The 20,379-nt window shown below is 38.4% G+C and overlaps 3 protein-coding genes across 3 annotated transcripts; 2 read left to right on the forward strand and 1 right to left on the reverse strand.

Annotated features, from left to right (window-relative positions):
• The first annotated feature begins 1,198 nt into the window (after positions 1 to 1,198).
• LOC128472768 (microsomal glutathione S-transferase 3-like) lies at positions 1,199 to 5,604 on the forward strand. Its single transcript, XM_053454716.1, has 4 exons — positions 1,199 to 1,405; positions 3,878 to 4,000; positions 4,758 to 4,830; positions 5,394 to 5,604. The coding sequence occupies exons 1-4, from the start codon at positions 1,274 to 1,276 to the stop codon at positions 5,492 to 5,494; spliced, it is 429 nt and encodes a 142-aa protein (XP_053310691.1). The 5' UTR covers positions 1,199 to 1,273; the 3' UTR covers positions 5,495 to 5,604.
• Positions 5,605 to 7,295: 1,691 nt separating this feature from the next.
• On the forward strand, positions 7,296 to 16,031 carry TMEM50A (transmembrane protein 50A). The gene is made up of 7 exons (XM_053454714.1): positions 7,296 to 7,377; positions 8,949 to 9,052; positions 11,105 to 11,217; positions 12,911 to 12,978; positions 13,662 to 13,754; positions 14,471 to 14,531; positions 15,749 to 16,031. The coding sequence occupies exons 2-7, from the start codon at positions 8,960 to 8,962 to the stop codon at positions 15,792 to 15,794; spliced, it is 474 nt and encodes a 157-aa protein (XP_053310689.1). The 5' UTR covers positions 7,296 to 7,377; positions 8,949 to 8,959; the 3' UTR covers positions 15,795 to 16,031.
• A 2,019-nt stretch (positions 16,032 to 18,050) lies between these two features.
• TRIM32 (tripartite motif containing 32) lies at positions 18,051 to 20,251 on the reverse strand. The gene has a single exon (XM_053454711.1). The coding sequence runs from the start codon at positions 20,218 to 20,220 to the stop codon at positions 18,274 to 18,276; it is 1,947 nt and encodes a 648-aa protein (XP_053310686.1). The 5' UTR covers positions 20,221 to 20,251; the 3' UTR covers positions 18,051 to 18,273.
• Between the last annotated feature and the right edge of the window lie 128 nt (positions 20,252 to 20,379).

Here is a 20,379-nt window from a genome sequence, read left to right on the forward strand (position 1 = left end):
TCGGGCGCTGGAGCCCGAATATAGGCCGCACCCCCACTTTAAAAACTTAAAGTGGGGGAAAAAAGTGCGGCCTATATTCGAGCCAATACGGTATCTGGTTTGGAAACAGTGATACATTAAGGCTAATAATTGCCAAAGTAGATTAAAATCTTGGGCATATGAGGTTTACAATCAGCATATATTGCTTTTGATTTTCTTTTTTCTCGAGTAGCCATATATATTTATTATAGGTGAAACTGTGAAAAAATGTGTTTTATGAACCTTTACTGCAGTTTGATCAGTGTGTAGTATAGCCCAGCCTTATATAAAATGTAATTAAAAGGTCAGATTCTTGATCTACACTTCCTGGGTTTAGCCTGGCCAAGCAAAAATGCTTTTTGTGTGTAAGGTGTTTTTCCATTTATTGTTATGTTTTTATTGATATATATTGATTTTTTTTTTAGGTATTTAGGATTTGTATTTTCTCTACTGCAAAGTTTAATTATATATTATATGGTGTTATTTTATTTCTATATTTCTTTGGTTTTTGTGTGTGTATATATGTGTATATTTATATATATATACATACATAATTGTATCCAAAATTGATCAATCTCCAATTAATTATCTGTCAGCATATAGTGTCAGAGTGAAACACCATACAGAGTTTAAAGTAGAAAGTCTACATTTAAATTTTCATGAAGAGCATCACTTCATGTCATTATTTTATTAATTGAAAAAAAATAACACTACACAACACCGTATTTGGTAGAAGCCCATTATCGTGCTGTATCATTCAAACAAGGAATACATTACTTATGAATGATCATTGCTTGCCCTATATATGCAGTAAACCACTGGCTCCTGTTGTGGGGCATTAAGCCTTCTAATGTCGCTATGCATCTTACAAACATCATAATACTATATTAAATACAAAAATATGTTTCTCAATATATATATATATATATATATATATATATATATATATATATATATATATATACCTAGAGCAAATGCAATACTTAATTGTAATTTGGGGTAAGGAATAGAAAGTAGAAGAGTACTGTTTTCTAAGACGAAGTGTAGTAGTTAAAAGGGGCTGGTTTAGGTTAGATAGCACTTGGACTAGTATGTTATAACTGGTTAGTAACCCTATGCAGCCTGGTTGTCCAATCTCTATCTAACAGATGCTCCTCCTACTCATATAAACATAGACGCCTAGAGCCAGCATTGTAGAGAAGCAGGAGTGATTCGGAGCTCACAGGGTGTGTGGACTCCTACAATTAGTTTAAACATGGCCGGGACCATACAAGAGATCTTGCCACAGAACTTCGCCTATGTGATTTTGACCTTCTTCTACAGCTACGTCATGATAATGTATCTCGGGATAAGCGTGGGAAGGGCAAGGAAGAAGTATGGAATTAAGGTATTGTAACTGCAGGCAGCTCTGTGAACATGAAATGCACAGATGACACGGATTCATTTCATGTTCTTTGCAATCATCCGAATGATTCAAGGCACATGGATGGTCTTCTGGGCTATTTATTTAAAAAATGTATTTATATGGAATAATATTGCAACCTTTTTCAGAACTTGCACAGGGGTTATGCAAAATGGGAGTTGTTGTGTAAGCCTAATGTTCTGCAGACACAATGTAGCTAAGCACCATGTTTTCTAGAGCACAAGTGGTTCTGCTACATAGTGACCAGAATGGATTTTTCAGCTGTCTCCAATAGTCAAGATTCATTTAGTATTATTTATACAGAAATTGGTGTAGTGAGAGCTTTTTTCCCCCCTAGATGATTCAGTGCATCTTCAAATGAATTATTAAATTTCCCCTAAAAAAAAAGTATTTTCTAAATTGAGTGCCTTTTTCTAGAAATGCACAGTAAAGGTGATTAAAAATGCTATTTTTATGCCCACTGCTCTAAATCGCTCTGATGCAAAAAAGCAGATTATGTATTATATATGCTCAATTTAATTTATAAAACAAAATTCCTGCTGCTTCTGTGTTCATTATTGTTCTAAAAAGAGAAATTTAGGGAGCAATTAAATCCTCTTAATAATGCATTTTATGATACCACTGTTATAATGTTCTCAGAATACACACAATCAATCCCCTTTCTTAATTCAAAGATTCAGAGTACATTTTATGCTCTTTAAATGTTGTGTTATTCAGTACAGGGCCATAGTGAATAACAAAAAAAAAATCTGGCATCCTCACACAGGCCCCCAAATGATAAAAAAAAAAAAAAAAATGTTGGGCATCACCTAATCCTATGAAGTATTAGTGTGACATTTTTTCCAGACTTAAAAGGATATTCCAATATCCAAGGCGGCCTCCTGGGGGAAAAAAAGAATGAGTTTGCTAAACCTATATGAAAAACAAAAAATGAATGACTTTTAGTAGAAAGTGCAGCAGCAGAGCTGCAGTGCAACAGCTCCTCCCTGGTAAGGTTTCAGCACAACAGATCTCCTCCTGCAGGCCAGGAAACTTGGTGTTGCGGAAAGGGGCAAGTTCTGTGGGGAATTGTGCGGAATCCCTCCATGCATTTGCTAAGGGACCACGCAATCATTCAAAGGGAGGACTCAGCTAGTATGCCCTATTAAAGCAAAACTAACCATTTAAGTGAACTTCTTCTAGCCAATTTCTAACGGAAACGAATATGTATAAAATATTATATTTAATTCAAGATAGCATATAAGGTTATCCATGTATTCTGTTGGGTGGCCTTATATTCGTGTACCCGCTAACCTCACAAGTTAATAGGCTCACATTTTATAACTATTTGGCACGTCAAATTGTATTCTGTATCATGTGAAATGCACTTATCTGCAGGCTTTTCATTTATTATATCTTTTTATTTGCCTGTGAACCTAATCCCGACTTACTCAGCATTTATGACATTTTTTTTTTTTGAAGAATGCAATAAATCCCATAGAGTGAATGAACACTTATTTTCTCTTGGGGGGTGTTGTTTAGAATACATCATAAGAAACCTGAGTAACCAGATTCCTGTAGCAATGGCCACTCCTGTATTTCCTTAACACATCCATTCACTCCTATATTCTGCCCCTTATTTTCTTGTACAAACTTGCAAGTCATGCTGACTGAACACAAACTGTCACATATATTCACCTTTTACCCAGTCATATATCGTAATGTAACTTACCAAACTCAAAAACTAGGTTAACAAGAACTACGAGTGAACCGGAAAAAACATATGTATATAATCTAAAACTATGCGTGTGTTTGTACTGTACTGAGAAAAAGCTTTAGGCAGGCATGGAAAAAATACTCTAAAGTAAGAATGCTTTTAAAAAAAAATAAAAAAATATTTTTTTAATCATATAACAAAATGCAAAGTGTGTAAACAGAAGATAAAAATAAAGAGAAATCAATATTTCGTGTGACCTTCAATTCTTCTAAGTATTCTTGCACACAGTTTTTTTTAAGGGACTCGGCAGGTACGGTTGTCACAAACGTCTTGGAGAACTAAGCACAGTTCTTCTGTTTATTATTTTGCTTCATGTAATCCCAGACAGACTTGATGACGTTGAGATCAGGGCTCTGTGGGTACATTACCGTCACCCCCAGGACTCCTTGTTCTTAATTAAACATTCTTAGAACAAAAAAGTTTTAATGAACATATTTAAAGAAAATTCTTTGGGTCATTTATGTACCGTACATATCGCCCGCTCTGTTTGAAATTCGGACAACAAACCATACCAGATCTTACACCTTCCAGTGCTTACTGTTTTAAGTACATGCACGTTTTTCCCGGCTGCACCAGGCAAAACTACTACTTTTCCCCAGTGGGTTTTTCCGTAACATGCCTTAAGTTCGCTTGTATATATTTCTTATGAGCTGCATTTTAATTTTTTCTTCTCATTGCAGTATCCACAGATGTACTCGGACAAAGACAACATTTTTAACTGTATCCAGAGGGCACATCAGAATACTCTGGAAGTGTACCCTGTGTGGATACTCTTCCAGCTGATTGCTGGCCTTGCTTTCCCAGTAAGTAAACACCCTGCATTGTGAGTCTCAATATGAGAGCAAGACGGCACAGTATAAATAATTCGCGTGTGTGTTTTCACCCCCTGCTTTTCTGTTTACCTCTATTCAAGTTTCCCTTGATCTTCTTTTTTATTTATTTATTTTTTTTCTTGCATAGTTATAATCAATCTCAAATATAAATTCCAGTGAAATATATCCTAAATACAGCATTCATTATCCTCTAGATCTGTTGAGGAATACTGAAAAGAGAATTATTCTTGAACAGACTAACATACGGGGGGGTTAACCCCCCCCCTTTTTTAATCTTAAATATATAGACACTCCTGTTTTAAAGATGCTTAGAATCAGGCTCAGTTGTCATGCGCTTTATGGAGGACCTTTTTTAGCGAGAGGTAAAGCTAATAGATTAGGGGTAACTGGTATTCTTTGTTATTGAAATAAACATTCCACATATGGCTGGAAGCTATAGCTGAAATACACAAAGGGAGACACTGTTAGCATTTCATTGCTATAGGTGCGCTATGCAAAGACCGCTTATATAACCCATACGTGCATTGTATATGAACTGAATAAAACATGTTCTCTATTTAGCCTGTAATGTCATATAATATGCATCCATCAACTAAGACTCTTACTTGCAAAAATGGTTTAAAACTGGCTTTATATTTTGTTTATATACTGTATGTGTGTATATATACACAATGTGTGTATGTAATGCGACCACAGACGCAGTAACTCCATATTTCATCTCCCTCAGTTATCTGCTTCTGTTCTTGGAGTGATTTGGGTGACAAGCCGCTTTTCCTATGCCTGGGGATATTACACTGGAGGTATGAAAACATGCAGCTGTTATTTGTCCATGGCCATGGCAGATAAATGATAAGCATAATTTGGTATTGATCAAAGTTTACATATTAATTGTCATTTCCAAATAACTCTTAATCCTATGCCCAAATCTAACATGTCTATACAACCCTTATGCTATATTTGCATAAAAGTGCTCTGTTAGTTTGGTGTTTAAATCTATAGTGATCATATTTGTGTAAAAATAAATAAAACATTTAAAAGGCTCTTATCTCCATATTATACTAGCCAAACTTATTAGCTGAACTCATCCTATATCTCTACTTACTGCTTCATCATAAATCAGGGCCACCTGAAGACATAAGTGCGGCCACACATTAAATTTTTATGCTAACATAGTATGCGGTCGGGCATCACCAGTTGCATGCTGCACCAGCCCACCAGGCAAACAAATATAATGTACAAAATGATATTGGTATAAAGCCCTTTCTATTCATAGCACATCATCCGCACTAAATATTTCTACATGTATATTATATTATTATATTCACTATGAAGTATGATTTTAACCTCATTTCTATAATTACAGACCCAGAGAAGAGGCTTAAAGGAGCTTATGGATACATTGGATTGTTTGGCGTCATACTCCAGTCTCTAGCTGTTGCCCTTCAACTTCTGAATATTATCTGATAATATCTGCTATGTTTTAATAACTTTTTATTGTTCCTTGGAAATTATTATTGCTTTATAGTAATGTCCGCGTTGAAACATAGCTTGGGTATGCTTATCTACCCTCACAATTTATAATAAAAAAAAAAATAAAAAAAAGTTGCCACTTGAAGGTTTGGGCATTTTTTTTTTTTTTTACACTTTTTGCTACAGCCCTTATAAACCACTTACAGTTGACCTATAGAGACCTTAACAATTAAACCAACAGACCTCATAAGAAATAGCTTAATAAGTTAAGCTGTTCATAGGTACCTATCTGAGAGCAAATGCTGCAGGACCCCTCGGGGGGGGGGGGAAATCTTTTTTTCCACAGTAATTTGAAAATATATAGAAATTGTAAACAACAAAGTAAATATTTCATACGTTTGTTTGAAAAAAAATAAACTTTTATATAATTTTTCTGTGCCTGTGTGTCTTACTTTTTCATGGGGGGGTCCCATGCTGGCCAGTTGAATATGCATGACTGATGGCTGTGGATCGGCTTAGGAACCAGTTGTCCGTTCCTCTACACAAAAAAGATGTCTGTCTTTTCTAGTCACAAGAAAATGAATATACAGTGTGGTTAGCACTGTGGCTGGCATTGAAAATGTTAAAACATTCTGCATTTATTGTAGTTTTAGCATGTATTTATTATAAGTGACATGGCTGTGAATGTAAACAAATCTTTACCTGTATAAAGTTATATATCAGATGAACAAATAAAAAACATAATTTACCTAGGAAAGGAACCAATGGGTCTCTTGCAGGAATGTACGGGGGGATGAAAGTTGGCCCTTGCCCTAAACTGAGGACTACACAGAAGAATCCCCTTACACTTAATGGAAATCAATGGTTATGAACTTTAAATGGTTTGTAACCTTATAGTGCCATACAATAAATTATTAGTATTATTAAATGCTTGTATTCATAACATAGGATGCACCATAAATACAAATTAAAATAATAAAACAAATCCTGCAAGTACATTTTTATGCATTTGTCAAACTTACAAATAAAAAAAATACTTTAAGGAGAAGCTGCAGCTCCAGAATTGCAGAACGCCAATTGAGGCAGCCAATCAGTGGCAGGAAGGCATTCCCACTGAGCACTTTATGCTCATGTACAGGGGTCTCATAAGTCAGTGCCAGAGGCAGTGTGTTTGCAAGGTGAACAACATCAAAATGTAAAGGGACCTCTCGGCTATAATGCATATTTTGTATAAGAATAAATATGAAAAGAGCATTTTGTGTTCGCTAGAGATGGGGCTTTATGGCCCATTGGTAGATTTCTATGTACGGTAATTCGTAATGCATTTATTAGAAACAATGTGCACTTTATTTACACAATTCACATTTTAAACCAAGTTCTGTTGTTTCTATACATAAAATCGAGTCTTTTGGATCTGTAGAACATCGTGATATGCTCATAACCGGCAAATGTTCTGAGTAGGAGAGAAAAAAGCTAGAGGGATATGGAATGGATCCCAAATAGGGCCTGATTCTCTTAAACGGGGACGCTAGGGAGTTATATTATTCTGTACAGCTCCGTACCCCATAGATATTTGTCTTCTTTCTAACAATAAGTAGAATATTTCATCATCAACCTACTAATCCTGTACTTTACCCTGCATTGGCGTTAGTTCAATTCATACAATGTCTGACAATACAATAACACGCCTTCACTTTCGTTTTTGCGTTCCTTTACCAATATGGCCACTTTCCAGCTTCCGCCATTACCAATATGGCCGCGTCATGACTTCACTTTTTTCTTTCTTTAATACGGTCTGGTCCTATGACAGGAAGTTGCTATACGGAGCATGCGTCTGAAGCAATAACATTTGTTTATTACAAGGCCGGATCAAGAAGGTTTGTTGATGTTTGTTGTCATTATTATTCTATACTATTATAATATTCAGTGTAGCATTTCGGTACTTATTTGATAATTTAAGATGTTTTATGCATTCATTTATAGATTTTATTTGCAGAATTGACATTTAGTTAACTCATCGTATTAAGGTCCCCCCCCCCCCGTATTATAAAACCAAATCCATTTAAGCTTCGGACTGAGAGGTGGAGATTATACTTTTTATTATAGTTATTTCACCTCAGAGACCCTGATGTGATAAAGACAAAGAGTTCTGTCCTTAGCTTCCAATGCATTGTCTATAATAGTAAATATATATATATGTGTGTGTGTTTAATCATAATTATAGCAATTCCTTGGCTTTTTACAAATATATGTGTTTAATATCTTACTGAGTTAATATGTTTGCAATTATTATATCTACTATCTCTCTTTGTTCATAAGAACCGAATTTTATTCTGGACATTTTGCAATATATTAGGAATAGATGACTGCTGTCAAATATTTTGCATTCATAAAATGTAACATTTAAAAAATATAATATGTGGTTTTATTTTAAATATATATTTTAAATTATCCATTATTTATAAAATAAAAATAAAATATTTTGCTGATCTATATTTTTTTATTTGTGCAGTAAGAAAAAAAAGTGTAAAAATAGAACAGTGAAACTACCTTGTGAAAATACTAATTAAACCATAAGAGGGTATTTTTCTGTAAGTCAAATTATTATATTATGTACTACTTATGTCTTGTCTACCCATTGTACAGCTCTATGGATATGATGGTGCTATATATATAAATGATAATCATAATCAGAGCTAGCAGATCCCAACTTGAGATTTATACTCAGATCCCATAAGTTTGGGGTGAATTCACTGGCTCCATGTTGGTTTACTGAGCCAAATCTTTATTTAAATCAAAGTTAACTTGTTTTTCCTTTGTTGGATGTTCATCATTTAAAATAACCGTGCATTCTTTGTAGATTTCATCGTAGATTACACAAATAGAACTGAGAAATATTAAGGAAGAAAGGACAACCCACGTTGTGACATTAGTTCTATTTTTCCCCCAGCCTTGAAAATCATAAGACGTGGCCGTCCATAGTCATGTGAAGGATCTGTAAAACCACATGAATTCTTCAGCTACCATGATTAAATACCTCCTTTGACTGTTGTTCTGTGTATTAAATATGCCAGAGCTACCTTACACCTAAGGATAAATTATTCATTCAATTTTGACCCTATTGACAACAGTGATATGAAGGGCTCCATATATGCGTGATACTTATTGTCACTATTATGATATGACTATGGTTAAGTAGACATTGTTTTTGGAAGTATGGCTTTATTTCTGAACATGGTGCTGTCAGGCATTGATTAAATCAGACCTATTGTTGACAAGCATGTGAATAAAGGGATGCTTAACAGTTAAGGATTAGATTTCATATATACATGCATGCTGCTACTGGTGTCATCAGTAGAGTACGTTTTAATTATACATTTACGTATATATTACACATTTCTTTTAACAAACTGTAGATGTTGCTAACTGCATTTTCTTTGTGTCCCAGCTGTAAAGAAAATGTCTGGATTCTTCGACAACCTGCGTTGCTCAGAGTGTATCGACTGGGGTGAGAAGAGGAACACGGTTGCCTCAATTGCGGCTGGAGTTCTAGTGAGTACTGAAGTTTTGCATTGTGTGTGTATTCATGCACGAGTGTGTGTGTGTGTGTGTGTGTGTGTATATATATAATATATATATATACTGATCAGCCATAACATTATGATCACTGACAAAGTGAAGTGAATAACACTGATAATGTTGTTATCATGCCACCTGTCAGCAGGAGGGTATATCTTATACAGCAAGTGAACATTCCATCCCCAAAGTTGATGAGTTAGAAGCAGGAAAAATGGGCACATGTAAGAATCTGAGCGACTTTGATAAAAGCCAAATTGGGATGGATAGACGACTGGGTCAGATCATGTCCCAACTGCAGTTCTTGTGGAGTGTTCCCTGTCTGCAGTGGTCAGTGCCTATCAAAAATGGTCCAAGAAAGAGCAAGCACTGAACCGGCAACAGGGTCATGGGCCGCCATGGCTCATTGATGCACGTGTCGGGTGGGGGGGCGAAGGCTGGCCCATGTGCTCAAATCCAACAGATGAGCTACTGTAGCTCTAACTGCTTAAAAAAGTTAATGCTGGTTCTGAAAGAAAGCGCACTGCAGTTTGTTGTGTATGGGGCTGCGTAGCCAGAGACCAGTCAGGGTCCCCATGCTGACCCTTGTCCATTGCTGAAAGCACCTACAATGGGCACATGCGCATAAGAACTGGACCACGGAGCAATGGAAGAAGTTGGCATGGTCTGATGAATCCCTTTTTCTTTATGTGGGTGGCTGGGTGCGTGTGTGTCGTTAACCTGGAGAACACATGGCACCAGGATGTATCCATGGAGGCCCCACCTCGCAACTTACAGGACTTAAAGAATCTGCTGCTAACATCTTGGTGCACACCTTCAGAGGTCTAGTGGAGTCCAGGTGGTCATAATGTTATGGCTGATCTGTGTGTGTGTATATACATTATACACATTAACTAATTTATGGGGCTGTCGTTGAAATTATGCGCACAGATATCTTTGCTTTCTTTTGTCTTTTTTTCTTTCTTATTCCCAAGAGTATTTAAAAGCCCTTTATCCCCCCACAGCACCCTGTCAACATGTGAATAATCTGTCACACTGGATGGTGCCAAACAGCAAAAAATGGAGCACATATACATGAGGGGAAAAAACAAAACAAATATAGTGTAATATGTTAAAAATCAACAAAATTATATAATGTGTAAGAACCACTCACAAGTGGGCTGGATTAGGCAAGCTCATCGGAAAATCAATGGTGAAAAAGAAATCTTGAATGCTGTGAATACAAAATAGACCAAGATGGTGCAGTATCTTCAATGATCAGATGTAAAAAAACGAAATGCACTTACAATTGTAGTGGCACAACTCAAAGAGTATTGTGTACGAATAAAGGATCCAAACGAAGATATAGATAAATGGTTTCCGATTTATTGTATCTCGATCTCGATGCACAATACTCTTTGAGTTGTGCCACTACAATTGTAAGTGCATTTCGTTTTTTTACATCTGATCATTGAAGATACTGCACCTATACTGTTTATTTTGTATTCACAGCATTCAAGATTTCTTTTTCACCATTGATTTTCCGATGAGCTTGCCTAATCCAGCCCACTTGTGAGTGGTTCTTACACATTATATAATTTTGTTGATTTTTAACATATTACACTATATTTGTTTTGTTTTTTCCCCTCATGTATATGCGCTCCATTTTTTGCTGTTTGGTTCTATATACACCCTGAGGAAGAGTGTTTGTTTGGAAGCTGCTTACATTGAGGGGAGTATTCACTTGTTTTATTTCACGTGAGATTTTGGGTTCTTTTTTATCTATTTGCACTGGATGGTGCCACAGAGTTATGGTGCGCTTTGCTTTAAGCCCTTGCAAGTGTGATTGACAACTCCCAAGCTGACAAGGCATACACGTGTGTAAATAAACACACAATTTCACCTGTTTTTGTCAGTAGTATGTTAAAATATATTAAGTCTATTTAATGGACGTTTTTTTCTTAGCTCGATGTACTGTGGTCAGTCGTTCACATAAAAATGTGTTCTTGAACTGCATTGTTTGTTCTCTGAATCTAGCCTTTTTCTCAGTTCTTTACAGGCTGGTGGATTATCATTGATGCTGCAGTTAAATACCCCAGCGCAGAGGCTCTGAATCACTCATACCATGCCTGTGGGGTTATAGCCACTGTTGCCTTTTTAATGTAAGTTCCTCAGCCATCTGTGGCTGCCCTATCTAAAGAAAATATTTTAATGCAATATAAAATCACAAATTATTTTCTTTATGATACTTTAAATACAGGGCCGGACCAAGACAAAATGCCGCCTGGGGCGAAGTTTAAAATGCCCCCCCCGTTATCTACCCTTCCTCTCCCTGCCGCCCCCTCATTATCTACCCTTCCCCCCCCCCCCCCCGTATTTACCTTTCAGTAGTTCTGAGGTGAGTCTCCCTGCTCGGTCTTGGTGCCAGCTTGTAATGCTGAGCGGCGGAAATGACGTCATCTTCCGGCGCTCAGCATTACAAGCCGGCACCGAGACCGAGCTAGAGGGTACTGACAACTTGGTAAGATAAAACCACTCGGCGCCCTCTCTCTTCTCGGCTTTAAAAAAAAAAAAGGGCTTGGGGCAACCGCCCTGGAGCGGTTGCCCCACTCGGCTCCATTGTCGGGCCGGCCCTGTTTAAATATCATTGACCACATAAAACAGCAGAACCTATATTCATACTACAAAACATTTAGAGTGCATTAATGAAATATGGAGTTTACGCATAATTTGAATATTCTCTCCCTGACACTGTATATGTATTATGAAGGACCAACCTAACCATCTGTACATTTTTTTTTAACAATTTTCCAAATAAGCAGACAAACCTATTTGAATTATAATATAGAGAAATGAAGAACACAACATCACACCAATGAATTATTAAATACTATGTCGGCCAGTAATCTATAAACTAGGGATCTAACTAGAAACCACATGACCCTGGTGTGAAAATTGCCCCAGGCCCCCAACTTTACCAAGCAACATGTCCTACAGTGCCACCCTTGCTCTAAACAGCTTATGAGTGCCTTTGCCCCTAGCAGCTTATCGGTGCCACCCTGACCCCCTAAGCAGCCTATTTGTGCCATCTCTGCCTCCAAACAACTTGCCCGTGTCTTCTTTGCACCTTGCCCCCCCCAACCTACACTCTGGCACACACATGTAAACAAATTACACACACTTACTCATACTTAACATGTACACGTTCATTTTAACACATACTCCATCTCACCCCACGCAACACATCCATGCTCATGCACACACACAAGTGCTTACTAAATACCTGTGAAAATGTACACTTTATTTTTATTACAGAATCAGCCAGTAGGGGGAGTACAAAAAACATTTTTTCTTAGCATATGCGTGAAAAACTTTTACAAACTGTTAAACAGAAGGAAAGGAAAACGACTGGTGTGCCCCTTCATTAAGACAAAAAAATAATAATTGTGACTCCTGTACTTTATGCCTCTATTAATGGAGAAAAAAAGAATCTGCGTAATCAAATAGCTAACAGACACCATTGAGACAGCTTGTAACTCCAGCAGTGTGTAGGTTGGACAGGACCTCCTACCATGAGAACAAATGCAATCTGGTCACCAACCTATCTACCTGTACTCATGTAGAGGCTTATATTTAATGTCACATGTTAAAGTAACTTTTATAACTAAACTACTTTAGTGCTTTCTTATAACAAGTAACATTGCAGGAACAAATCTGGGATTGATAATGAGACTTTGGGTTCAGCAACAGCTGTAAAGCTTGAGGGTTGCCGCAATTTTGAAAAAAAAATGAAAACTTTCTTTGCATGAGCTCACAGATAAGTCTCAGAATTCCTTCATATTTTCTTATTTAAAGGATAAATGCAGTGTCCAATGGACAGGTGCACGGTGACGGCTACAGCGAGGGCTGTCTGGGGCAAACAGGTAATTATAGAAAGTACTACTTATCTAGTCTGCAGATTTTTTTGTAAAAACCTCAAGCTTGATTTGGTCTTTGTCATATATATATATATATATATATAGAGCCTTAGGCTTATCCCATGCATGTTTTAATTCCCTTGTTTACATTTCTCTTCCTTTGAAATAAAATTTCTGTTGAGTCCCTTTGGGTATTTAAATATGTCTTTAATATCCTCTCTCATTTCCAAGCTATATACATAGAGGGGATGATTAACAATGAGGCAAATGGAGCAGTTGGCAAGGGACCCCCAGTTCCTGCTTCCTTGCAGTGTAATTTATGTATGTGCCTGCACTATACACCATGAATACAGTGCTTATTCTTAATGATGTAGGGCATAGATGGAGACCCACTTGGTGTATAGGGACCCTCTCCATTATTAGCATCAGTGGTGGCAGAGTCAACTTCCTGTCATGTGACAGGATCAGCCAGTAAGAATATTCTTCTGTAGTCAAGTTTTGCAGTCCCTAAAAGTGGAACATAAAATTTTAATTCAAAATGGTCACTACAAAAAAATATGATGCGGTAACGGTCTTTTTAAATCTCCCCCACCTGTGCCACAATATAGGGCTTCTTTGCTGACCCTGAGTTCCTTTCGAATGTGTATATGGTAATAGACATTTATAATCCTGTATGTTTAATCAATCAGGTGCCCGTATTTGGCTGTTTATTGGTTTCATGTTGGCCTTCGGCTCTCTGATTGCATCAATGTGGATTCTCTTCGGCGGTTATGTTGCAAAAGGTAGGTGCGCTGTTCCGCCTGTTTGACCATAGTAGTGTTTGTAAGAAGTTTTGTACACCAGCCAACATTAGTACGTGGCATCTCCTTATTTTATTCAAATAACTGGCTCACCTGGCCAAAGAGCATTTGACAACGGAGCCGCTAAATGTAATTGCTTGTGTACTATGTGACTAAGCTGGAGTGGGGTAGGTTGCGAACCAATATTTCAGTGGAGCCTAGCGTGATGGAATCCCGAACCATGACCACAATGCTTAACTGTATGAGATTTCTAATGTGGAATGCAGTATTTGCTTCTGGCCAGAAATTAAGTTGCTTAAGAAGTTCCACACTTGACTTTGGGTGCTTCTCTACCAACCAATCGCTCATTAACATGCCCAAAAAATGCAAGAAAATATCATACATCAAAATGCAAAAGCTGGCTTTGGAACAAGGTCCATCCATTAAGGTGAGTTTAGTGCTGGTGGGTGCAATTATCTGACAAAATGATTGGTTGTGTCAGACAGACATCTTCTGTATATTACTACAACCCACAGTGATCAGTGTTCATGTGAAAAATATGCGGCAATCCAGGAAATAAGACAGGGCACAACTGTACAGTATTTGTTTGGATATCTGAAACATTATTTCCATTTGCCCTGTATATAATCTGCAGTGTTTTTTTTTTTTAATTAAGTAATGAAACATTATTATAGCTGTTACTTATTCTGTATTCACAGGTGTCACAGAGGTGTATCCTGGAATAGCTGTGTTTTTTCAGAATGCTTTTATTTTTTTTGGGTAAGTAGCTGTTCTACTTGGATAATGTTTAGGCTAAAGATCCCCCTGCTTAATGGGTCACTCCAGTCCGATGATTTTTTTTTTTTTTTATTTATGTATATTGGCATTTGTGTTGCACGTTACTACTTGCGAATAGGTGTATATATTCTTGTTTTATGGGAATTAGCAAAAAGCTTTTAGAACACTGTTTTATTGTTAAGGCACTTTAGTATGTATCACAGGTGCAGGCTTGTATGCCTCCTTTCTTCAATCAGTATGAGCCAGGGAACTAATCAGGCCTAGTGATCACATATTGCCGATGACCCCCGACTGGTTCCTGTGTGTGCACAGGTACACTGAGCACTTTCGTAGAGGGCATTCTTTGTGGTCATTGAGGACCAGTTTTGAGGGCAGTCTACAATGTGCCCGGCAGCAGAGAAGGGTATTGGAAACCAGGGTCATAGGCTTTTATTTAGCCCAAAAACATATCTTCTTTTAGCCAGTTTAAATTTTCATTTTGGACATCATATGAACTTCTAGAGACATTTTCAACCAAACACATCTCCCTCTATGTGATATACTCCCCCCCAGCTGAATAAAGAGGACTGGAGGTGGACTGAAGGCAGGGTCTCTTCAGACCACCAATGTACCTGTGTGAGAAGCAGCCAAACAGTGACAAGAATAGTCACACTATGGAGGAGAGCCTCTTCTGTTTTAAATAATAGCTTTAATTGTATTACTTTTGGAAGAATACATATTAAAGTACTCACAAAGTACTTTAAAATGAAATGAATTCTTCTTTACAGGGTGTGTCCCTTTTTATACTGTCCCTTTAAAATGTACTTGCTAGGAAGGTGCACACATCCTAACCCTAACACAGCCATGAGCTCCCAAGTCTCCTTCCAGTTATAGATGGTTGATGCAGGAGCTCATTAACTTAACATTGTTACACCCAAGCTTTAACCCTGTTAAAAGTAACCCTGTCACAATCCAACAAAGTATTAGTTGAGCAAGACAAGCACTCCTTTCATTAATACCTTACATGAAATTATTCCGAAAATATACCTTTTATTAGTTTATTTGGAACTGACAATGAGAAACTCTTCTGTAGACCACAAAGGTGTTATGTAATAACCTGTCTATCTCATGACCAAACTCTTCTGTTATAAGCCTTCTCCTACCCGATCACCATATAGATGTGACAGGTTTACTGCAACATTGTCTCTTTTTTGTTACAGGGGGCTGGTATTCAAATTTGGCCGGACTGAAGATTTATGGCAGTAAATATGTCCAAAACATTGTAAAGCATATTCGTCCAACTTTTTTAATGCACATTCCCAACAATAACATATTCAACTTTTTTGAGATGCCAAGCTTTTCAGGTATTTCAAAAGTGTATAAATATATGTAATAATAGCTGTAAAATGTAATATGGGCTTTTGCACTTTGTGTTTCAAATCATTTCTTGTTCCTTTACATGTGTGTTTTATGAAAAAATAATAAAGTGGTTATTCCTTGCAAGCGGTTTATTTTTTGAAATCATTATTTACTATTTAAAATTTGTGTTGCTATGTCATGTTACACTACTTAATATTAAGGGATACATCTATATGTCAGAATTATTGTGGAAATCATAGCATAGGCAGCCAAGGATAAAGCTGTAGCCTTGTGTGGACACATTAAAAGTTGATTTTATTTTTTTTTCCAATTTTAGTCTGGCGACCTGAGAAAGCATGTAGTAGGTATGTTTTGTGTATAGGTACTTATTAGCAGAGCAAAAAATAGCACACACTGCAACAAATTAAGCAATAACACATGATTTACCATTAAAAAGTGTGTACACTTATTTTTTCCCCAAACAGTATAATAATTTCAGACATAACAGAAATTAAACTTAAAATTCCATGGAACCTTGCGCATAAAATACAATGCTGTATAATGTAGGTTAGAATTTACAAAAATGTGTGAGGTTCTCTTTTTGTTCTTAAACTTCCGTTAGTGGCAGACCTGGAGCAGTTGTCAGCCATTTGATATTTTGGTCAGTTTTTCTGCTCAAACACCACATTGTGTAGGAAACAGTTTTATTTTATTTTTAATCTGTTAGCAATACAAACATTAGGAGGGAGTTCCCCTTTAAACTAGGGATGGGTTATTTCAGGCGGAATTTACTTTTACGTGGCACATCTTGCATAGACATTTACTAGAGGTAGGAGAGCAGGCCATGGAGCAGTACAAGGTGATTCGGATTCCGAGGCTTGCCTCACATTACACGCAAGTCCATCAGTCCATTACTTGTTTAATAAATATCTATACATATGCAGGGTTCTTCTTTTGGTTTCACCAAGCCATTGCGGTTTAATTACTAAGGGAGTTGTGATTTCAACTTCATTACAAAGGTCAGACCTTCAGTTTGCTTCTGCAGCAGGAAGAGCTTGGCTTGCCCTGATCAATGAATAGTTAAATCAGAGAGATCTTTAATTATACAGGGTCAGTGCCACTATTCTTTCCGAGTAATGACCTGAGGGAGTGGAATCTACAACTCTTCTTCCAACTTCCCCTTTCGTGCGTAAGCTACACCAAGTCTACTCCAGCTGGTCATGCTTTAGTCTCACTCACCTGCTTCTCCTGCTCCACTGCTGGATTATCTGCTGCGCTTTAGACGGTTAACTGGGTTTCCCACCTAATTTAGATGGGTCATAGAACAGGTTGTAGCCACTTGCCTCAAGGGTTACAGGGGCAAATAATAATGGGGTATGTAGGGGAAAAAAGACAGACAATTAGTTGTTATCCACTGTAAAGATCTGAAGTAATCTAACACGTACACATACGATTTCATAAGACACCAGTTTTAGAACAAAGTTTTTTGTAATGTCAACCAACACTTATTTTTCTCATTATAACCCATGTGTTGCATGTTAAGAAAAGGCAAAACCACAATTTCCGGTTATAGGTAAAGAGGCTTTCAGTAGAACTAATCATAACATTTGACCTGTTTTTAAAATGAGACATATTGTTATATTGTGCTCTGCATGAAACGGAGATCCCAACGGGAATAGACCAGATTCATGCACCTGCCTGTGTCTGTTTCAGACATTAGCAGCTATCCTGTGGGCCCTGAATACCTCCTTTCAAAGGAATTGGGAATATATGTCCTATATAAAACATTCACTGGGATTCTGAGCCCTAATTTAGCGCAAAGAAAAATACTCATACTCATGCTAACTCACAATATATGTGTGTGTGCTGAAAAAAGAAAAAAAAACTCATCACCCCTTGGCTTGTTATACAGTAAGTCAAGGAACTGTGTGCCCATTTTCAGTCTCATGTTATATAACATGACAAAGTTTACATTGTATTGGCTTCTTCATACTAAGTTTGCTTTTAACAAAATGCTGCCCAACATCCATTCCCTCCTTTAAATTTTTATAACACTTATTATGGACATGTGCTATAAAATATACATCTCATCTTTTCTTTAAAACCGTACATCAATTGTGTCTACTATCATCACCTTAGCAAAACAGTATCAGAGATGATAGGTTATTTTTTTCCTAGGTAAAAATCAACCCAGTAGTCATGGGTGGGGGCAAGGCACACATAGTTTGGAGGCCCCAGCAGTACCCTAGGAACATTTTAAGGTGCAAATAAACAATTTTTATTTTTTTTGTTCATAATGAAGACATGTCTGCACTTGGAATCTACTTCCTTGGAATGGGTTCAGCCAGTTTCACTGTGCACTGAGACTCAGTGACAATGTTTATTGTTAAGGTGTGGAATACCTGCGTACATTGTAACTATATACTTTAATACAATGATCCCAACAATCAAGCACCAATAACTGTCCTTTTGGAGTGACCGAAACACCTACAGGACATATCAGGCCCTCTTTAATTAAGACACTGTACCCTCCACTTTTGGGAAAATTTAGAATTTCCTTGCGGCCACTATCAGCAACAATCAGGTCTCCTCTGGCCCCAACACACATGCCTGCAATACAACGGAAGTCCTCATTTTCAGAAAAGAAGTGGCTAATCTGCCGTCCCAGCTGACCATCAGACCCCACAGAACCTATAGAAAAGCCTCCTTCCAGATGGTGCTCATACTGCCTGTTCTCCAGGTTCAGACCTAGCCCCTGGGTAAAGAAAACAGTACCTTCCTGGTCACAGGTTACAAATTTTGGACGCACAGCACTACAGAGCCGGCTATATTTGACAACTCCCAGCCTGCGATCTACAGTCAGACACCAAAGTTTGCCCCCTTCCACATCAGTTACTACAAACTGACCAGAGGGCATGGCTGCAATGCCCCAGGGCTTGCTGAGCTGGCTTCTGTGACAAGCAATGCAGCGTCCCTCCATTGTGTACACCTTCACCGAGTTATCGTAATTGTCTGTAACACCAATCAATCCGTGGCAGTTCATGGTGACAGACAATGGGATAAGATTTGGGAGATCGGCTCCCAGGAAGCTGAGCACAAAGGTATCAATTCCAGTGGGGCTTCGCCTGATCTCTTTTTGAAAGCCTTTCCTATTGAAGACCTGGATCCTATGGTTTCCTCTATCAGCCACAAGCACTTCTCCCATTGGAGTAACATGCAGGCTGACCGGTAGATTAAACATGCCTGGCATATTGCCTTTTGATCCCATCTTTCTCAAGAACTGGCACAGCTGCAAGTTGCAAGAGGCCTCAGGTAACTGGTTGATAGGAGGAGAAGGACACTGAGTGACATTGCTCACCTCTTCTGGCATTATCTCCATATCATTACATGGAACCAGCGGGAAAGCAGCAGCTTCGAACATAGAGTCTTGGACATTGACAACGTATGGTTTCTTAGCCACTTCACCAACCTGCAGTGGATCAACGTACCCTACCTTGAAGAACTCCACATCTTGCAAGGTAAGCTCTGTGGGTAAGTCATTTGCAAGTTCAGGCTCTTCTTCCTCTAGAGACTCTTCTAGGAGAGCTGTATCTGACTGCTTTAACTTGAGCAGGAGGTAGTCACACCTAGACACAAGCTGCACCTCAGTGATATTCAGTAAGTATGACTGTTCATCCAGAACCTCACTGTTCATCTTCTCCACCTCAGCCAAGGAAGCTGTGAAAAGCTTGCGGGATTTGCCCAGTTCCTCCTGCACACGGCACTCTTCCTTGGTGTAATCTTGCAGCACTGACTTGTACTTGGATTTTAGCATTGATGAGATGCCTTCTAGGGAGGCCTTCCTTTTCTGGAGGTCTAGTATATGCTGCCTCAGACGTGTAAGACTTTCTTCCAGTGCCCTCCTGCATTCACTGGCAGCCTCCCGCAGTGACAGTACAGTGTGACCAGGTTGCATGTGATCTCCTTCCCCGCAGCCTTCACACAGCAGCAGGGCACAGCTCCTGCAGAAGCACCTCGGCAGCCTTCTGCCGCAGGACTTGCACAGCAGTCCGCTGACGGCCTGGCCGACCTCCGACGTGTTAATAATCTTCAGGACAGTCAGGTTGTCAGCCAGCTGAGTCACACTGGTCGCATGGGTCACTCTGCTGCAGAAGGGACAGCGCACGCCATTAATGGCATTCGCCAAAAGCTTCTCCAGGCACTGCTTGCAAGTAGTATGACCGCAGTGCAGCAGCTTCGGTCTCAGCAGCTCCTCTGTGTAGGTTTCCATACAGATGGGGCATTCCAGTACCTCCCGCAGGGTGTCCACGTTCAAAGACAAGGCTGCAGCCATCACTCCCTCTGTGTTTTGGCTGAGCAGCTATAGTTCCTAGGCTTGGTGGCGTCAGCAGATCATGTGACTCCCCTGATCAGCTGGTACAGTGAGCCGCAGGAAGGGGCGGGGAAGAGAGAGCTTTGGGAATGATGGATGTGTCAGAATGCCCAGGGCTTG

The sequence above is a fragment of the Spea bombifrons genome, chromosome 2 (assembly GCF_027358695.1).
Source record: "Spea bombifrons isolate aSpeBom1 chromosome 2, aSpeBom1.2.pri, whole genome shotgun sequence".
In the NCBI taxonomy this organism is placed as follows: Eukaryota; Metazoa; Chordata; class Amphibia; order Anura; family Pelobatidae; genus Spea; species Spea bombifrons.